Below are 22042 nucleotides of genomic sequence, written 5' to 3'. Positions count from 1 at the left end.
ACAAGCCAAAAGACTTGCAGGTTGATAGGTAAATTGGCCATTATAAATTGTCACTAGTATAGATAGGTGGTAGGGAAATATAGAGACAGGTGGGGATGTTTGGTAGGAATATGGGATTAGTGTAGGATTAGTATAAATGGGTGGTTGATGTTTGGCACAGACTCGGTGGGCCGAAGGGCCTGTTTCAGTGCTGTATCTCTAATCTAAACAGATCAAGAAGGCAAGGAGGGAAAGTTCACCTTTGTTTATTTGGCTATGTGACTGTCACAAGAATGAAAGAGATCAACCAATAAACAGAAACAATGTACAAAAAAACTCCTAAAAAGTTACAAAATTAATGGTTTGATTGAGAAGCTTAGGTTTTATAAAAATATCTTTAAACTAAGGTATTGCAATTTTAAAAACAACAGAAAAACAAGACTTTACTGGGATCCCAGTGAATTCTTTATTGATGTAAGTCTCTCCCTTAACTCTTTCCTTATTCAAGGACATAAAAGCCGTTATAACGTCAGAAGACAAAAACGTGGATTCATATAGCATCTCTCATAACTTCGAGACTGTACCAAAGTTATTCACGGTTCACTATATAATCACAGTTGTATTGTGGAGAAACGCAGCAGTCAATTTGCACACAGCAAGGTTTTGAAAACACCAATGAGATAAATGAGCAGAAAGTCAGGTTTTGTGACGTTGGACACGGGAAAACTATCTAAGACACCAAGACAACTCTTTACTCTTCTTTGAGTTGTGCTGTGGGACCTTTTGTGTCCAGCTGAGAAAGCAGACTCACTAAAATACAACACCATGCTACCAACTGAACCAAGGCTGACTTTAACTTAAATATATTACCACAAAACTCAGAGCAGAGGTTCTTAAAATGGCGGGGGTTGATGTAACAAGGTTATCAGCAAGGGTGGGGGGTTGGGGGGGAGGCAGGAGAATGTCAGCTGTAACTCACCAACAGGTACTGTGTGCAATTATACATCTGATGGTGCTGTAATATTGCCCTCAACTTTCTCAGGCTGAGTCCTAACTACTCTCTCGAGAACTGAGTCACCCCTGGAAACACAGTTTCAGCTTAGGGGTTTCATCAATATTCCTCTGTTTAAAGTAATTTGCTTTTCGGTCCATATCTCTGTGCAATGTAAATGTCTTTTTGGAAGGGCTCATGAGCCCTCGGGTCCCTGATGTCAGAAAACTAGATCAAAAGCAGCACCAACTCCCCATGTCTGCTTCAAAAATTGCTCTTGGTCTCAATGCACCAAACACGGCCCCCGCCACCCATGCTCCTCCTGCGCACCCCCACCCCCCCAATTATGCATTAAAAGTCTGTTAAAGGTTCTTTTCCCTGAATGCGGAGAGTCCATGGGGTATTTTTTTTTTGTTTCTGCATCCCACAAGCCCTTGGGTCCTCGTCAACAGTCTCTTTATAGCAGTTTATGGCAATTGTAGTATTCCAACCACTGTCACAGCTTAGATTAATTAGCACAGCGTTTGAACCAGTGACGTTCCTGCTCTATATGGCTCAGTCCCACAATGGGAAGTGCATTTAATATCAGGTGGACTCTCTCATTACTTCCAATGGCAAGTTACACTTAGACTTCCGTTTGCAAAAAGGAAACAAAAAAATTAATTTTACCATTGGACTTTTGTATATTTAAAAAAACCTTATGAGATATATGTCATTAATGGAGACTTACCTTCACATTTCAAGCCCTGGCGTACTAATCCCCATAACATCTCTCCACAGTAGTCACAGAAAGTTGGGGCTTTGTAACTGTGTACATAAAGAGCATGTGGTCGGATCTGGAAATCTTCAACAGTAGCTAGTGCTGACAAACAGAGAGAGAGAGAAAAAAAACAAAATTAACCCTCTTAGGGGGAAAAAAATGCTTTTTCTCCATTAAACAAGACCTAAAAAAAAAATTGAAAACCAAAACGTAACATCCCATGTTAAGAGACAATCAAAATTTTGCTTATGCTAAAATAACAAAGACCAATCCTTTATGAGTCTGTATAAAAATGTACGTGAACTACATCAAGTCAATTCTGAATATCCAACATGGTAGGAGCCATAAAGCACACTGTAGTTTTCCAATAGGTTCAAAGATGTGGGGTGCAGGCGACAAATATCAGGGAATGTCTCCAGGTTGCTGTTCCACATCAATGAGTGTCAAAGCATGGGACAAAACTACATGACATTAATTACCAATCACTCATCATAGTTTAAAATACTGAAACATGGCACTTGCAAACAAAAATCAAAGCTGTGCAAAGAACATGGAAACAACCTAGTATCAAGTTTGCAATTGCTCACATAATTGTTTGTAACATACTGTACAATAACAACATTTCTTAATTTTGCAACATTACTATAAACAGAGTGGCTCCTGACAATGCAGCCAAACGCCGACATGATCACAGCGGTCCGAACTGCACACACACTTAGAACGCTTCCATCCTGCCAACATGATGCTGCGCATGCGCAACATACGTGAGCACCCAAGCTTACCGGTACTAATTCGTGCGTGCGTGCAAATGAAAGGAAGGGAGTGGAGAGCGGGGAAAGCTGGGGCATGGGGTGATGGGAGCAGAGCTGATCTCTTCCCTGCTCGTCTGCTCTTAAACTTGACACACAAAGCAAATTCAATGTGTGATACTCCCGCGATCACCGCATTCACTTCCCCTCTCCTGGCTCCTTTTTCCAGCACATTCCCACCCTCCTCTACCCCTGGTTCCACATCCTCCCAAGCAGCGAAGGAGAGGGAGAGGGGAAGAGAAGTGGCAATTGAAGCAGCAATTGCGAAGGGAGGTGAGCGAAGCAGCAATTGCAGGATGCAGCAGGGAAGAGAAGCAGTGACCTTGGAGGGAATGGGGAAGAGAAGCAGCGACCATGGAGGAAGCGGGGAACTGTCTGGTGGGTATGGAGGCAACGATGTGATCACGGCCATTGAGAACATTTAAGTTCAATTCGCTTTTTTGTGTGCCAAATTGAGCAGTGCCAGCTTTAATACTGGCAGCTGCCTGAGACAGTGACATTTCCATCTATGAGGCTACATTGTGCATGTGCCACTATTGCACCACCTAGTGGTTGCGTTGTCAGCAAACGCAGCTTACTATAAATGCTGCTCAAAACATGAGTCATCACATAATTAAAAACTTCATATCTGTGATGGAAGCCAGTAGGACTGTTAACACTGAAGGTTGTTGTGAACTACTAATGTTACTAACTGGTATGTGACACTGTGTAATTAGCATGGATCAATCAGCTCACTGGGGGGGTGGCGCAATTCAACCCTTTTTCAGTTACACATATATAGAATACATATAATTTCTATATTTATATTTATAAAAAGATGATTGCATAATTCACTTAAAATTTTCAATAATTCACCAAAAAAGTACCTATATATTTCTCCATCTGGTCTCCCACTCGCTCAGTTTCTCCCCTCAATGGACCATCAACAGGCCTATCTATAGTCTACCCTCACTTGGTTAATATGCAGCATCTCACTAGCTCACACTTACAGGGTCCAGCCAAAGATAAAGAACACATGCAAAGCAAACCAGAGACATGAGCATGGTAATATATCCATTAATTCCTTCCCTTCCCCCTGGCCTCCAGCAATATTCCATTAAACAAAAAACTCAGCAAGAAAGATCCATCCATTGAGGATAGTATTAGATTAAAAGAGGATTATAATGTTGCAACAAATAGTAGTAAGCCTGAGGATTGGGAGTGTTTTAGAAACCAGCAAAGGGCGACCACAAAGTTGATAAAAAGGCAAACCATAGCCCATGAGAGTAAACTAACCAGGAATATAAAAACAGATTGCAAGAGCTTTTACAAATATATTTTTTTTTAAAGTAGCTAAAGTAAATGTTGTTGGTCCCTTAGAGGCAGGGACAGGAGAAATTTTCATGGGGAATAAGGAAATGGAAGAGATAATGGAACAAATATTTTGTGTCTGTCTTCACAGTAGAAAACACAAATTACATATCAGAAATAGAGGGTAAACAAGGGGCTATTAAGAGTGAGGAACTTAAGGTAATTGATATCAGTAGGGAAAAAGAATTGGAGAAACTTAAGGGACTAAAAGCCAACAAATCTCCAGAGCCAGATGGCCTACATCTTAGGGTTCTAAAAGAGATAGCTGCAGAGGTAGTGAGCACTGATTATGATTTTCCAAAATTTGCTAGATTTTAGAACAGTCCCTGCAGATTGGAAGTTAGCAAATGTAACACCACTATTCAAGAAATGAGGGAGTGAGAAAAACTATAGGCCAGTTAGCCTGACATCATTCATTGAAAAACTGCTAGAATCTAGCATATAAAGGAAATCTTAACAATGCACTTAGAAAACCATAGTATGATCAGAGTCAACATGGTTTTACGAAAGAGAAATCTTATTTGACAAATTTATTTGAATTTTTTGAGGATGTATATGTAGGGTAGATAAAGGGGAAAGAGTAGATTTAGTATACTTGGATTTTCAAAAGGCATTTGATAAAATGCCACACAAAGGTTATTAAGTAAGATAAGAGCTCCTGGAGTTGGGGGTGATATATTAGCATGGATAGAGAATCGGTTAACAGACAGGAAGCAGAAAGTAGGGATAAACTGGGCATTTTCAGGTTGGCTGGTTAACTAGTGGAGTTCTGCAAGGATCAATGCTGGGGGCCTCAGCTATTGACAATCTATATTAATTACTTAGACAAAGAGACCGAGAACAACGTATCTAGGTTTGGTGACGATACAAATCTAGGTGGAAATGTAAGCTGTGAGGAGGACACAAAGAGGCTGCAAAGAAATATTGCCAGGTTAAATGAGTGGGCAACAAGGTGGCAAATGGAGTATAATGTAGGGAAAGAGTGAAATTATTCAATTTGGTAGTAAGAATAGAAAAGCAGAATATTTTTTAAAAGGTGTGAAACTTCTAAATGTTGATATTGAGAGACTTGGATGTACTCATACAAGGAACACAGAAAGTTAGCATGCAGCTACAGCAAGCAATTAGGAAGGCAAATGGCAGGTTAGCTTTTATTGCAAGGGGATTGGAGTTCAAAAATAAGGAAGTCTTGCTACAGGGCTTTCGTGAGACCACACCTGGTGTCCTGAGTGCAGTTTTGGTCTCCATATCTAAGGAAAGATATACTTCCATTGGAGGCGGTACAGCAAAGATTCACTGGATTGGTTCCTGGGATGAGAGATGTTGCGCGTTGTCTTAAACTCTACGTTAGCTGCTACTATACACAAAGCAATGACCACTCAAGATGGGAACATTAACACAGTAATGTGGACTCTTTACTTAAGGATGGTTCTGCATGTATAGACAGGTCTTCACAGTACAGATACTTCTCAAGACTGCCCCCAACCCAGAGGTCACATAGTGGGTTACATCACAGCTTTCAAACTGCTGGCCTGATAACATAGCCACAATTCTAAAAGGTGTACACACACAAGAGGGTTGTCCTACAATGAGAGGCTGTGTAAATTGCACCGATACTCTCTGGCATTTAGAAGAATGAGAGGTGATCTCACTGAAACATACAAGATGCTGAAGGGGCTTGATGGGTAAACTCAGAGGTTGTTTCCCCTGGCTGGGAATCTAGAACACAGAAGCACAGTCTCACAATAAGAGGTCAATCATTTAGGACTGAGATGAGAAGAAATTTCTTCACTCAGAGGGTTGTGAATCTTTGGAATTATCTACACCAGAGGGTTGGGGAAGTTCCATGGTTGAGTATATTTAAGGCTGAGAGAGACAGATTTTTGGTCTCACAGGGAATCAAGGGATATGTGGAGCGGGCAAGAAAGTGGAGTTGAGACAGAAGATCAGCCATGATCAATTTGAATAGCAGAGCAGGTTTGAGGAAACGCATGGTCTACTCCTGCTCCTATTTCTTATGTTCTTATTCGCCTCATCAGCTCTCCACAGTACAGCTGTTCTAGTCCTGGCTCCAAAGAGTTTGTTGAGAAAAAGGCAGCAATTGCAGATTACTGATGGCAAAGGACATTGTTGGAAAGAGACCACCAAGGTGCGAGAGAGACTACCAGGAGCAGTAAAAGAGTAAGGAGAAATAGAAGGGAGCTGAGAAAGAGAACAAAATGCCGAAAGATCGACATCACAGCATTAGGAGAGAGTAACTAACAGAAACATAGGGCAGAGTTTTGTTCTGCCCTTGGAGGAGGGCACAGTGGCGGGGGGGGGGGGGGGGCAAACAAAATGGCAGGAGGCATTGTTCCTGACATTACCTGGGCCCCCTGTCATTTTGTCTTGGGCGGGAAGGCCAAGGGCAGCCTTCCCACCCCGGGCCAATTGAGGCCCTTAAGTGGCGTGTAATGGCCATTTAAGGGCCTCTTCCTGCCTCCACCTAAACTTTGTAGAAAGTAGAGGGGCCTGCAGCTGTGGGAGATGCCACCAGGACAATTAAGGACACCAGAGAGCCCTCCCCCCACCCCCCCCCCCCCTCACCTGGTGGCGATTGCTGCCCTCCCCCCTCCACGGGAAGACCCCCCACCCTGTCGCTAGGACCTGCCTGAATGGCCCCAGCGACAATCCCAATGACCTCTCCTGGGATTTTCTCTCCCCTCCCTGCAGTACCGGCAGTGGCCACTGGCCCCAGTGGCACTGCCAATACTGCATAGCTGCCAGCTCTCCGATTGGCCGGCAACTCTTGGAGGCAGGAGTTTGTCCTTTAAAGGGATGGCATCCCCAACGGTGGGCAATTAATTGGTTGCCTGCCGTGAGATAGCTTTGGGGATCTGACAGAGGGCCGAGACAGGGTCTCCCCATGCGTTCCAGCCCGCAACAAGGACTCCCGTCGCCAGAATAAAATGCAGCCATAGATACAAACCAACAGAGATACAAGAGTGTAACAGTTATTGACAGAGTTAAGTAACTGAAAAGGAGTGAATAATACAGACATAGGAGGACCATAAAGAAGCTCATCAGTATCTTGCAAACTTCAAGATATCGCTGCATACCAGTCACTTCCAAAAGGGACAAAGAAGCAACAGCAACTGTGAAATTCAACCACCGGCTCGCAAATGATCCCCATCTCAGAAGCATGACATGGTGGAACCAATCTGAACTCAGCCTCGCAGTCCTGAAGGCCTCTCCAAGTGTTCCAGTCCCCACTCACACCTGCCCAAATGATAAATCAAGTCTTCCAGAGACAATTTCAAGGCTTCATTGAAAACCAAAGTAATTGCATCAGCTCAGTACAAGTAACAAATAGAACACTGTGTTCCACACCACAAACAACCTTCAGCAATGCCACTGGAGACTACTAGGTAAACTATATTCTTTTAAGTAATTATGGAATTCAACCGTCGTTTGATTCTTTTTCATCAAAACAAGTTGAAAAGAAATTCTGCTGGTTCAGACCAAAGACTTCTGATGTGCACAAAATAAAGTCTCAATTTTAAATCAGCCATAAAAACACAATAGCCAGCTGACCCAAAATTAGATCAGGAAACAGATTCTGACAACATGGCTCCAATTATTCACTCCTCCTGCTACACTTGCACTGTTGACTTCCCTCCCGAAGCTCAGCTGTAGTGCCCAAATCTTTCTCTCATATAAACCAGACCCAAAGGATAGTCAAGAGACTCCTATAGAGTTACTCATTCCTCAGATAGTCAAGAATGGCAAAACTGACATTAGATTTTTATTCCTATGCAAAGAACAGCAACATGATCACTCATCTTCTGAAGACTGCACATAACCAAGATTAAAACTTACAGATCTATTGCTTGTGATATCTACAGTGTAACTTGACATTTTAAATAATCTTTAACATTACCATTTACCTTCTGTAACTTTATAGTTTGTCATGCATACAGCATCCTAGGCTTTATCAATAGGGGCATAGAGTATAAAAGCAAGAAAGTTATATTAAACTGTATAAAACACTGGTTCGGCCTCAACTAGAATACTGCGTCCAGTTCTGGGCACCACATTGTAGGAAGGATGTGAAGGCATCAGAGAGGCTGTAGAAAAGATTCACAAGAATGGTTCATGAGAAGGGATGAGGGACTTCAGTTGCGTAGATAGATTGGAGAAGTTGAGACCGTCTTCCCTGGAGCAGAGAAGGTTGACAGGAGATTTGATAGAGGTATTCAAAATCATGAGGGGTCTGGACAGAGTTGTTAGTGAGGAACTGTTCTCATTGGTGGAAGGATCGAGAACCAGAGGCACAGATTTAAGGTATTTGGCAAAAGAAGCAATGGCAACACGGGGAACAACTTCACGCAGCGAGTGGTTAGGATCTGGAATGCACTGCCGAATTGTGTGGTAGAGGCAGGTAGAACCGAGGCATTCAAGAGGGAATTAGATTATCTGAAGAGGAAGAATATGCAGGGCTATGGGGAGAAGGCGGGGGGGGGGGGCACGGGTTAAACTGCTCCTTCATAGAGCCAACACAGACATGACTAGCCGAATGGCATCCATCTGTGCTGTAACCAGTCTAGGATTCTATGTTTTAAGTACCAAAAATTCTTGGGTTCTGCATTTTGCTGATAGGGGTTGCAACAACCCAGGTGACACTCCACCACCCTCCTCCTCCCAAATCAACTGAAGAACCTCATTATCAGGTGTTCCTCAGGTCAGAAGCTTTATCTGCTATCTTGAGAATAAAAATCCCAATGTCAGTTCCCCTGACAGCTAAGGCAGTCAGTAGCTACAACATAGGTAGCAGAAAGGCCTCAGGTTCAATGCCCAATTTGTGCTAGTCCACCGATCTCAATAGGATATAAGGAAGAGTACAGAAATTGTCTCAGTTCCCTAGGTTAGGGAGGGAAAATTAGACCAAGATACATGCTTCTGGTCACTATCTAGCAATCCCTACTAGAAGCACATTTGCTTCACCCATCAGGTGAAGAGATGATCATTATGTTTGTTAATGTAAGAAGAATGCACAAGTGTGAAAGGTACAAGGTTGCGAACGGCAGTCAAGAAACTGTATGTCAGCAAGGAGTCAATAGGGTAACTTTGTGAGATGATGTAAAACGGTTGACAGTAGTCGGCAGACCATTTTACATCTCTCCTAATTTTTGTTTCCACAATTTCACACTAGTTTTATACTACTGCACAATCGTGATCTACCCCAATGCCTTCAGAACAGGAGCAATGGAGGCAAGTGAGAAAATTGAGGGAATAAAGGAGGGGGGTAATAAAGGGTTCCCAATTTTGAGCTATTCCATGAGATTGTTGAATTCGATAATAATAAGCCAACCCAGCTCATGCAAGCTACATCGGGGCCTTGATAATATGCATACTCGAGGTTGCAGTGCTGGGCTGATAATTGACTGAATATTACCCGATAATGACCACCTTCAAAAAGAGAAAGATCAAAAACCTCTGCTGGACTTTCAAGGGTACTACAATTGCTAAGTTCCCCCCTATCAACAACTTGGAGGATCAGTACCACCTATAAGCTTAACTGGATCAGCCATATCAACAGTGTAACTACAAAAGCAGGGACGATGGGTATTTTGCCATTAGTAGTATAAACTACTGACCTCTCAAAGGCCACCAACATCTACATGGCTCAAGTTAGGTTTGTGATGGAGTATTCATAACTCACCTGGATAGCTACAGCCACAACACTCAGGAAAGGCAACACCACTCAAGGCAAAGCAGTTACTTGATCAACACTTCCGGACTGGACCTGATATTCATCTCCTCCACCAAACACTGTGACTGCAGGATGTATCTTCTACAAATGCATTGCAACAACTCGTCAAGCTTACTTCAACAGAACCACCAAAAGAGCAGCAATATCCTCCATCAGCTCCACATTCTTTACCAAGTTACATATCATTGTGACTTGGACATATAATCACTGTTCCTTGATTGTCTCAGTGTCCAAAATCTTAAATTCACAATCCAATGCCATTTGTGGGAGCATCACCAGAATGTGCTGGGATGAGGGAGCAGTACCACAGGACATGCGCAATGCCAATATCATCACCCGCTATAAGAACAAGGGTGACCGCGGTGACTGCAACAACTACCGTGGAATCTCCCTGCTCAGCATAGTGGGGAAAGTCTTCTTTCGAGTCGCTTTAAACAGGCTCCAGAAGCTGGCTGAGCGTGTCCACCCTGAGGCACAGTGTAGCTTTCAAGCAGAGAGATCCACCATTGACACGCTGTTCTCCCTTCGCCAGTTACAGGAGAAATGCTGCGATCAACAGATGCCCCTCTACGTTGTTTTCATTGATCTCACCAAAGCCTTTGATCTCATCAGCAGACGTGGTCTCTTCAGACTACTAGAAAAGATCGGATGTCCATCAAAGCTACTAAGTATCATCACCTCATTCCATGACAATATGAAAGGCACAATTCAGCAATGCGGTGCCTCATCAGACCCCTTTCCTATCCTGAGTGGCGTGAAACAGGGCTGTGTTCTCGCACCTACACTGTTTGGGATCTTCTTCTCCCTGCTGCTCTCACATGCGTTCAAGTCTTCAGAAGAAGGAATTTTCCTCCACACAAGATCAGATGGCAGGTTGTTCACCCTTGCCCGTCTAAGAGCCAAGACCAAAGTACGGAAAGTCTTTACCAGGGAACTCCTCTTTGCTGACGATGCTGCATTAACATCTCACACTGAAGAGTGTCTGCAGAGACTCATCGACAGGATTGAGGCTGCCTGAAATGAATTTGGCCTAACCATCAGCCTCAAGAAAACGAACATCATGGGACAGGACGTCAAAAATGCTCCATCCATCAATATCGGTGACCACGCTCTGGAAGTGGTTCAAGAGTTCACCTACCTAGGCTCAACTATCACCAGTAACCTGTCTCTCGATGCAGAAATCAACAAGCGCATGGGAAAGGTTTCCACTGCTATGTCCAGACTGGCCAAGAGAGTGTGGGAAAATGGCGCACTGACACGGAACACAAAAGTCCGAGTGTATCAAGCCCGTGTCCTCAGTACCTTGCTCTATGGCAGCGAGGCCTGGACAACGTATGTCAGCCAAGAGCGACGTCTCAATTCATTCCATCTTCGCTGCCTCCGGAGAATCCTTGGCATTAGGTGGCAGGACCGTATCTCCAACGCAGAAGTCCTCGAGGCGGCCAACATCCCCAGCATATACACCCTACTGAGCCAGCGGCGCTTGAGATGGCTTGGCCATGTGAGCCGCATGGAAGATGGCAGGATCCCCAAGGACACATTGTACAGCGAGCTAGTCACTGGTATCAGACCCACCAGCCGTCCATGTCTCCGCTTTAAAGACGTCTGCAAAAGTGACATAAAGTCCTGTGACATTGATCACAAGTCGTAGGAGTTAGTTGCCAGCGATTGCCAGAGCTGGGGGGCAGCCATAAAGGCGAGGCTAAAGAGTGGCGAGTCAAAGAGACTTAGCAGTTGGCAGGAAAAAAGACAGAAGCGCAAGGGGAGAGCCAACTGTGTAACAGCCCCGAAAACCAATTTTATCTGTAGCACCTGTGGAAGAGTCTGTCACTCTAGAATTGGCCTTTCTAGCCACTCCAGGCGCTGCTTCACAACCACTGACCACCTTCAGGCGCTTACTCATCATCTCTCGAGACAAGGAGGCCAAAGAAGAGAAGATCACCAGAAGGACTACAACAGTTCAAGGCAGTCCATCAGCAAGTAAACATAGCCTCGCTAACATTGCCCACAACACATGAACAATCATAAGAGAAAGAGAGTTACTATACAGTAGCCTTTATGTATAGCAAATGCAATTAAACAAGACAATTTTTGCATTTACATTGTAACACTGATTGCTTCAAGAAACCAACTGTATCTAGTAGCAAGTGGCACCAATCAAGGTAAAGTTTCTAAAATCTTCAAATATGAAAGCTAGGATTAAAATGCTAATCTACATATGCAGTCACTGAACTCTGCAGATTATTTAACTCCAGTTTGACTAGAAATGTAAATGGTAGATATAAATGGTCTCTGCTAACAAGTCATCACTTAGTTGGTAAAATATTTGTGGACGTCACACGGTTAGAACATCACCTGGTCAAATTTCCAGGAAAGCCTCCAATCAGAATTGGCAACGATACAAGGAGCTTAAAACTGTACAATACAGAATCTAGAAAAATACAATGCCAAGACTTACGGGTTGATAGGTAAATTGGCCATTGTAAAAATTGCCCCTGGTGTAGGTAAGTGGTAGGAGAATTGAGGGAAGGTGGGGATGTGAGAGGGAAAATGGGATTAATGCAGGATTAATATAAATGGGTGGTTGATGGTGGGCCGAAGGGCCTGTTTTGGTGCTGTATCTCTCTATGACTCTATGACATCAATGGCCACATTGGTGGGATAGGTTTGCAAATTTCTTGTATGTGTGTGTCATAATTGCATGTACTATGATAATATGTGAGTGTACACATATATCATAGACTTAAAACTTAGGGTTTTGTCAGGACACAATTTATTTTCCATTCCTGAGCTTTGAAAGATTGGCCATATCTGCATTAAACAACAGATTTTCATTCGCTCTTAAAGTAATGCAAAAATATAAAAATGACTATTTTTAATCAATCGTTCTATGTAATTAGCAAAAATTCACAGTCTCCTAAGTAGTGGTAATTGCCAGGTTGAGAGATAAAGTTTTCCTTTATTCTGGACCCTAATTAGGCTGAAAAGTTAACAATGCTGGTGAATTAACATTTTCCCACTTTGTACCTGTTGATTTGTTCATATATAATGTACGATCACTATGGATGATGCTTTGCTCCTTACATGAAAATGGGCAGCCTTTACATTCATAAATTATTTTGACAGTAGACTCTCTTAAAAATTAGTTACAATTAATTGGCCATGTCAGAAGAAAAGTTGTACATGAATTCCTTGAGTCTGGGACGTTGCTAAGGACACTTTCACACCAGTACTTGTCCAGTTTAGATCGCACACACTGATACCTCACATTTACATTGATAATACTAGCTCCCTCACCTCAACAACAGAACTGTAGGCCTACTTTTCTGTGTATCTTCCAACTTTCCCTTGATCCAAACTGAACAACTACCAACGTAAAAATGCTTTAAAAGAATTCACTGCTGAATGTACCAGACATAAAATGGATTATCAACCAAGAATTAAACCCAACACATTTCCCATGTGTAAAGCTCAGCTATTTGTTTAAAGAAAAAAATGTCTTCTGCAAAGACTATACCCAGGGGATCAAGCATTCTGTTACTCTGTATACGCCTAGAGAAGGAGAATGTCTCTTCTCCACAACTACTGTTTTACTTCGACTTTCCCCATTTGAAATTAACCCCATCTCATTTTGTTCCTTTACACTACAGCTTGATTAAATCCTCCCTTAGATTTCTTTCTCGAGGGCAGATTAGCAGAATGCTCAATTCCCTGTATATAGTCTTTGCAGAAGAGATTTTTTCTTTAAACCAGCAAATTGCCGAACCAAACATGCCAAGAATGTGCTGGGTTTAATTCTTGGTTGGCGGGAGTGAGCCAATCCCAATCAGGTGCGAAATTGCCGCAGTTCAAGGTGGCGGCTCACTACCATCTTCTCAAGGACCATTAGGGATGGGTAATTATTGGCGGTCTTGCCAGCGACGCCAACGTCACAAGACGGAATTTTAAATCGGAATTTTTAAAAAACTACAGCACAGAAAAAGAGGCCATCCTGCTCATCACATTTGTGCTTGTATAAGCTCTTCAACTGGGACTACCTACTCCAACCCATTTCCCCACCCTGATCCTTTTATATTATTTTCAAAATACTTATAGAAGTCCCTTTTAAATGATGTTACATTTTCGCCTAATAGCCATGTGGTAAAGTACTCCAAAATGCAAGATGTTTTTTCATTCCCCCTTTGGCCTTCTAGGGATGATCCTGATTTCATGTCTCCTTTTTGCTGATTCACCAAGTGGAAACAATCTTGCATTATTTACCCTTTCAAAATCTTGAAAATTAAATCTGCTGTAATTTCCTTTGTTCTAAATCAATAAAACACAATTTTTTGAAGTCTTGTTTACTATAACCATTCATAGTAACATTCTAGTGAACCTTTGCTATATACTTTCCACAGATTAACATTCTTCTGAGAACTGCATGCAATATTTCACTTGTAGCCTAAGCAATAGTTTGTACAAACATCACATCCATGCTTTTATATTCAGTACTGCCACATAGCAAAACCATATTTGCCCTTTTTTGACTTTTTCTACCTGCATTCCTATCTTAGAAGGACAATATATACCCACTCCTAGATCTTTCTGTTCAATCAATCAGTTGTTTATCTGATTTAGGGTAAATTTCCTTTCACTGTTCTTTTGAACTGCAGCCAGAGTGTAGTACGGACTGTTGTCTCTGCAAACTACCAAGGTCCTCCTCCTAATTTTACAAGTTTTACCTGCCCTCTAATTTGTCCTTAATCAGCAAAGTTCACCATCATTCTTCAATGTCCAAATAATTCAAAGAAATAGAATACAAAACAAGTCCCAGCAGAGATCCCTAAGGCACACGACTACTCTCATCCCACCAACCTAATAAACATGCATTCATTGCTATTTTTAATTTCGGTTCCCTGGCCATTTCTCCCACAGAGCTACATTCCTTTTAGTACTTTGTGCATACCTTAATGTTGTAACAATTTTGGCACCTAATCAAATTCCTTCTGAAAAATACATGTTATATATACACACACAACATCCATTATCATGTCAGTTCAGTGGTTTCTGAAAGATTGCCGTCTGCGGGGAAATAAACAGCATACCTTGTGGAGGAACACAGAATCAGTGACAGCAACTTCTGGATTTCCGCGTTTAGCTGCACATGTGCGGATGCCAGAAGTTGCTGTCAGTTTCCCAGGGTAATGACGGTGAATGCTGACAGTTTCGCCATCATTACAACTGCAAATTTCAGCCAGTACGTTTCAAACTGCAAAGCATTTTATGAGGATTTAGAAGAACATCTTCAATTGCTTAGTGGAAGTGAAACTATCTACATCGTTTTACTGTTCAGATATTTTCAATGCTCAAGTGGGTAACACCACCTTTAATATGTGGCTGCTGTTGTGAAACAGACAGAACTTAGCAACCAGTCAAGTGCATAAAAAAGTTCCCCAAGTATGAGACAGGTGGTCTAGTTCACCATGACGAGGGAATCTGGACTAATTGTCGATGTTCTTTCATTGTGACAGCGCAGTGTATCTCAAGTGTACAGATCAACCACGATCAAAATGGGTGTTTTTGTGAATAGATCTTTTGAAAGTGGCAGGATAGGTTGACAGAGTAATTAGTAAGTATATGGGATCTTGGGCTTCATAAATAAAGACATAGAGTACAAAAACAGTGAAGTTATGCTGAACCTTTGTAAAGCTCTGTTTAGGCCACAACTGGAATATTGCATCCAGTTCTGGTCACCACACTTAAGGAAAGGTCCTCTTGAGAGGACTCAAAGGAAACTGGTTCCAGCTATGAAAGATTTTAGCTACATGGTTAGATTGGAGGAGCTGGGGTTGTTCTCCTTTGAGTAAAGGAGATTGAGGGGAGATTTGATAGAGGTGGACAAGATTATGATAAGGTAAAGAAAGAAAAACTGTTCCCATTAGCTGATGGTACAAGGACTAGAGAACACAGATTTCAGGTTTTTGGCAAGAGATACAGTGCGGGCAGGGTGGGGGGAACATGAAGAACTTTTGTTTTACACAGCGAATGGTAATGACCTGGAAAGACTGCCTATGATGGTAGAAGTGGAAATGATGAAATTCAAAAGGAAATTGGATGGGCACCTGAGGGATAAAGTTGCTGGGCCATGGGGATAGTGCAGGGGAGTGGGACTGACTGGAATGCTCTACAGAAAGCCAGCATGGACTCAATGGGCCGAATGGTCCTTTCTGTGCCGAAATGACTAACTGAGTGGCAGAATAGGCTCAAAGGGTTGAATGGCCTCCTCCTGTTCTGTGTAATACATGCTTCACATCAATGTATCCCTTCATGGGAAACAAATATGGAAAAAGGGAACAGAAACACAACTTGGGATAGGCCATTTTAGCTTCACACCAATGTTAAATTTGCATAGTTTAAGTCAAATGTCAAGGGCTGAAGTGAAGTCTTGTGACACTGTTGCACTAATTTCCTCCAGTGTCAGGTCAGGCCACGTCTCTGATTTAGGCTGAGATTCAGCTACAGTTGCAATGCAAATATTCTCTGAAAGAGGCCACAAGGATGGTTAATGCGAAAGGTGAAAATATAAACGAATACATCATAGAACCACTGTCTTTCCAAAAATGGGAACAAGTTATATCGCTGCAACAGTGCAAACAACTTACCCTGCATTCACTATATTGAGAGTGACCTGGGAATGCTTGATGGTGAACTAGGTGCAAAAGGTGGAGGAATGTTCCATACTTCTCCCACTTCAGTGAGTGCAAAATTTACTAAAAGCACATCATCGCTTCTCCCACCAGAAAACACCAATATGCCAGGTGGGGGTGTCTGGATGTTTTCCTCAAATCCTTGAACTTAAATGACAGAAGATCTGCTAGAGTAACTGACTTTTAATTCACCAAGGAGGAGGACAAGGACTGAAGATCACAGTAAGAAACAAACCTTACGGTGAAAATTAAAGAGGGGGAAGGCTTAAAAATAACAACGAAACGACTGTTTCATGAGTCACAGCAAATAACATTTTGTGCTAAATCCTTAGTAGCTTAAGTAAATAAAAATGAGATAATTTGCAAACTCAAACTTGAAAAAAATGTCCGTTTAAAACTTTCATGGGCACAACTGATTATTTATGCATTAGCATGGCTTTCTGATTTAAATAAACTTTATACAAAATAACAGAATCAGCTGCAACATAGGGAAGTGGGTTGAAAAGCCCTGAACTGTGGTCTGATATAGGAAACTGTTGAGCGAGAAGGCTGCAACCAATGCACTGTTGTTTCATTACCAACTCACTGTTCAACACCTGGTATACCACCCTTGCAAACCGCAGAAGCAGCTACATGTGATAACGGAGCTTGTGGTGTTGAAAAATATCATTAAAAACATCTGTTCTACTCAATCTGATAGTTTTACATTCTCATTCATTCCCTTCAAAGCAATACATAGCTTGTCCTGCACCATTTAAAGATATGTGTGAGTTTATGATGATCTGGAATGCAATTCCTGAAAGGGTGGTGGAAGCAGATTCAACAGTAACTTTCAAAAGGGAATTGGATATATATCTGAAAAGGAAAAATTTGCCGGGCTCCTCGAAAAAGGGGGTAATGCAACTAATTGGAAAGATTTTCAAAGAATCAGCACAGGCACTTTGGGCCAAATTATCTCCTTCTGTGGAAGGTTCTATGCAGTCTGAGGAAACAGGTTACCTGTTCTCAAGCTTCTGGAAACGACGCTCTGAACCAGTAACCAAGAAATCGACAAGTGTTCTTCTGAGAGCACTTAAAATAAAAAGCATGATGAACTGCTGACTGCATTTCTGATAAAATCTCTTTTAGATAGGCAATACAAGTTGTAATCGTAGAGTCGTACAACCAATCAACATGTGAACATGACATTGAGGCAACTGAAAAGTAGTTTCATAATCAAACCTTACAAGTATATAGAATGAGGCAAGATAGCAAAAGAGAAAGAACATACAGTTATATGCCATCTTAAATGTATTTCAGAACCTCCCAAAGCACTTTACAGTCAAGAAAGTATGTTTGATCGGTAGTCACTGCTAATGTAGGGAAATGCAACAGCTAATTTGGGCAGTCAGCCCCATATATTTGTCACCCTATGGGTAAAGTGTTTTTCATTATATAAAAGAGTCTCATCCATCTTTTTTCACATCTGATTTCTCACTTGACATTGATAATTTTCCAAGCCTCCCGCTTGGTAAAGAGGATAATTTGGTGATAATACAACATCAGGAATTATGCCTCCTGCCTGCAACTCTAAAGGGATTTTTATGTCTAACTATACTACTTCCACCTAACCCATTGGATTGTGTAATATGGACAGCACATTGTGTATTGCTTTGTTGTCCCTGCACAGTAAACTTTATCCTATCAGTTTTCTTCCCTGCATTACATTACTTGAACATTAGGTCGTCAGCATTAAATGGCATTCAATTCAACATTACCAAGCATATGGAGATTGAAGAGAGCTCCATATCCTTTACAAGAAAGTTTTACCAAAATTGTACAAACATTTTAATTCAAATCTCTAGGAAATATTAAGAACGCATTAGTTTAGATGAAAACAAAAATAAAAAAATACAAAATTGGATCACACGATTATCCTTATGTTTGGTATTTTAAGTTATACATTATTAAAAAAAAGTTTTATAAAAAGCTCTGCTGTAATCAACTGGGTTACACAAATGCAATTGCACACCATCACTTTCAAAAAAAGGTGTTGGAAGGGAAACATTTAGTGTGTGAATGCAGATTGGTTTTTAGTTAAAACCTTTTGAAAAGTAAATATTTTGCATTGCACTTGGACATTTAGAAAAATTACAATTGCTGCCCAAAAGACCGTCCATCATGCGACAACTAGAAAGGAGTTGTTGACGAATCATGGCAATCAATTTCTATCAATTCTTCTACAACAGACTCAGACATGATGCAAGGAAAACCCCAGTGGTGGAGTGCTTTAGAAATCATAGGTCCAAATTCATCTGTTCCTCCAAAGCATGCAAAACATATAATATTTCATGTCTCAAATTACTGATACTTTCTGCAAGAAATCTACCTAATTTGCATTTGAGTTTATCAATACTAACTGCTTTCACCATCTCCCTAAGGAGACTGTTCCATTAATCGACTGCTCTGTCACAAATATTGTTTTCACAGATTAGTTTTCAATTTACCCCACCCTCCACTTTAAGTACAGGTACAACCAGAGGATCGGGCTATCTGGACAAGGTGGAAACAACTTGTCATGGTCTACGTTATCTCGTCCTTTTAAAATCCTAAAAACAGCAATCATATCACCTCTCAACCTCCTCTTTTGCAGTGAGAACATGCCCAATTTACTTAACTGCTCCTTTTGATCAAATCCTTCCATCCCCTCAATCATTCTGGTTGTTTTCTCATAACCTTTCAATATCTACAACACCCTTTGTGTACTGTGGCGACCAGTTTCTGGCTAGCTACTTAATATAGACATACAAACATACAAATCAGGAGCAGAAATAGGCCACTCGGCCCCTCGAGCCTGCTCCACCATTCAATAAGTTCACGGCAGAACCGATTACTCCACATTTCCGTCTACCCCTGATAACCTTCCACCCCCTTGCTTATCAAGAATCAATCTACCTCTGCTTTAAAAATATTCAACGACTCTGCCTCCACCTCATGAGGAAGAGAATTCCAAAGACTCACGACCCTGAAAGAGAAAAAGTTTCTCATCGGTCTTAGATGGGCGACCCCTTATTTTTAAACAGTGACCCCCTAGTTCTAGATTCTCCCACAAGGGGAAACATCCTTTCCACATGCACCCTGTCAAGACTCCTCAGGATCTTATATGTTTCAATCACGTCGCCTCTTGCTCTTCTAAACTCTAGCAGATACAAGCCCAGCCTGTCCAACCTTTCCTCATAAAGCAACCTACCCATTCCAGGTACTAGTCCAGTAAACCTTCTCTGAAGGGGTTCCAACAGACTTACATCCTTCCTTAAATAAGGAGACCAATACTGAATACAGAACTCCAGATGTGGTCTTACCAATGCCCTGTGTAGCTGAAGCATAACCTCCCTACTTTTGTATTCAATTCCCCTCACAATAAATGATAACATTTTATTAGCTTTCCTAATTACTTGCTGTACCTGCATATGAACCTTATGTGATTCATGCACTAGGACACCCCAGATTCCTCTGCATCTCAGAGCTCTGCAATCTCTCACCATTTAAATAATAAGCTTCATTTTTATTCTTCCTGCCAAAATGGACAATTTCACATTTTCCCACATTATACTCCATTTGCCAGGTCTTTGCCCACTCACTAACCTATCTATATCCCTTTGTAGTCTCATGTCCTCTTCACAAACTACTTTCCCACTTATCTTTGTGTCATCAGCAAATGAGGCCCCAGCACTGATCCCTGCGGCACACCACTTGTTACATCTTGCCAATCAGAAAATAGCCCATTTATGCCTACTCTGTTTCCTGTTAGTTGGCCAATCTTCTATCCATGCCAGTATGTTACCCCCTAAACCATGAGCTTTTATTTTCTGCAATAACCTTTGATGTGGCACCTTATCAAATGCCTTCTTGAAACCCAAGTACTGGTTCCCCTTTATCCACAGCATGTTACTTCTTCAAAGACGTCCAATAAATTGGTTATCCCTTTCACAAAACCATTTTGACTCTGCCTAATTACCTTGAACTTTTCTTAGTGCCCTACTACAACATTTTTTAAAATAGCTTCTAACATCTTCCCCATGACAGACGTTAAGCTAACTGGCCTGTAGTTTCCTGCTTTCTGTCTCCCTCCCTTTTTGAATAAAGGAGTTACATTGGCTATTTTCCAATATAATGGAACCTTCCCCGAATCTAGGGAATTTTGGAAAATTAAAACCAACACATCAACTATCCCACTAGTCACTTCTTTTAGGGCCCTAGGATGAAGTCCATCAGGACCCGGGGACTTGTCAGCCCGCAGCTCCAACAATTTGCTCAGTACCACTTCCCTGGTGATTGTAATTTTCTTGAGTTCCTCCCTCCCTTCCACTTCCTGACTTACAGCTATTTCTGGGATGTTACTTGTATCCTCTATAGTGAAGACCGATGCAAAATGCCTTCAATTCATCTGCCATCTCCTTATTCTACATTATTAATTCCCCAGACTCACTTTCTATAGGACCAACACTCACTTTGTTCTTTTTTAAATATCTATAGAAACTCTTACTCTTACTATCTGTCTTTATATTTCTAGCTAGCTTTCCTCTCGTACTCTAACTTTTCTCTCCTTATTAACCAGCAAACTCATGTTCAGATGTTTGATTCAAGCAATCCAGTCAACTGACTGAAATGGCTACGTCAAATAATTTAACAAAATTTCTCAGTCCAGAAAAAATTTACAATCTGGAGTAAAATACTTTTGTTTCCTTATTTGCAAGTGCACAAACAACTCCAAAATATGAACAGAAAATGCTGTGTGCTTCTGCTTTACTTCATTACTGGTTAAGACTTGTTTTATAATAAACTGATAATTTTGTTGTTGATTAAAGAAATCTGGTTGGGGTGTTTTATTCTGGGATAAAAAGAGTCCAGAATTGACCATATCGGTAAATGGGAAAAATTTAAATATATGTTGTGACCCGTACAGAAGTGGAACTAGAACAAACAGTGCATCCTCCCGCCTCAATCGTGACAATATCCACAGTGGTTATAGCCACGAGACTGGAAGCAAGCATCTCCCAAGTTCAATCTCAAGACATTTGCTGTATGAATTAAATAAAGAATTGAGAACAAAATTGGTTTCCTCAACAATCAGAACTCAAGTTAGTAAAAATCAGTATATCCTGCAAAATAGGAAACTAGATATCTTAATACAAGCAGTTTATTAACACTTCCAAGAAGAATGACACTTTCTAAACTCTGTTAAATGTTGTGTTACTCCACCTTCTCTCTTTCAGCCCACTTTCTTCATTAGAGAGAGATTCAGTAAAGGCAATTAAAAATGTTAACACAAAACAATTTCCACCCAACAGGAACTAGAGTGTCTTTCAAATTCTATCAGAGATCCAGACTGGAAAATCACAGTTTATTTAGGTTTCCACGATGGTTCATGTTTAGAACAGGTTTGGGCTCTAGAGTTTAAACATGCAGTTTATATCAATTTAAAAGGAAGGGATCAGAAAACATTCTTACTTGGATACCAAATGGCAAATCCAGCAGTGCAGTCTTGTAAGTTTTTTTTTTAAACAGAACAGTTCTGGCACAGGGAAAGTAATGTATTTTCTTCATCACTTCTACAGAAAATCTTGTACAAATCCATTTTGAAAGCATGATGCAGACATATGATTTCTAAAGCCAAAACAGAGTACAAAACATCACTTCAAAGTTTATTTATTCCTAAACATCCCTTGGTGTTTT

The 22042-nt window shown here is 41.3% G+C and overlaps 1 protein-coding gene across 1 annotated transcript in view; it reads right to left on the bottom strand.

The window, feature by feature from the left end:
- Positions 1–22042, bottom strand: part of prkd3 (protein kinase D3) — a 351854-nt gene that overhangs the window by 139748 nt on the left and 190064 nt on the right. The window contains exon 4 of the mRNA XM_068045311.1: positions 1701–1832. Coding sequence (XP_067901412.1) covers positions 1701–1832 — 132 coding nt within the window. The remainder of the gene's footprint in view (positions 1–1700; positions 1833–22042) is intronic.

The sequence above is a fragment of the Heterodontus francisci genome, chromosome 13 (genome assembly GCF_036365525.1).
Source record: "Heterodontus francisci isolate sHetFra1 chromosome 13, sHetFra1.hap1, whole genome shotgun sequence".
Taxonomy (NCBI): domain Eukaryota; kingdom Metazoa; phylum Chordata; class Chondrichthyes; order Heterodontiformes; family Heterodontidae; genus Heterodontus; species Heterodontus francisci.
Note: the sequence above shows the minus strand (reverse complement) of the source record. Positions and strands in the feature narration are given on the sequence as shown.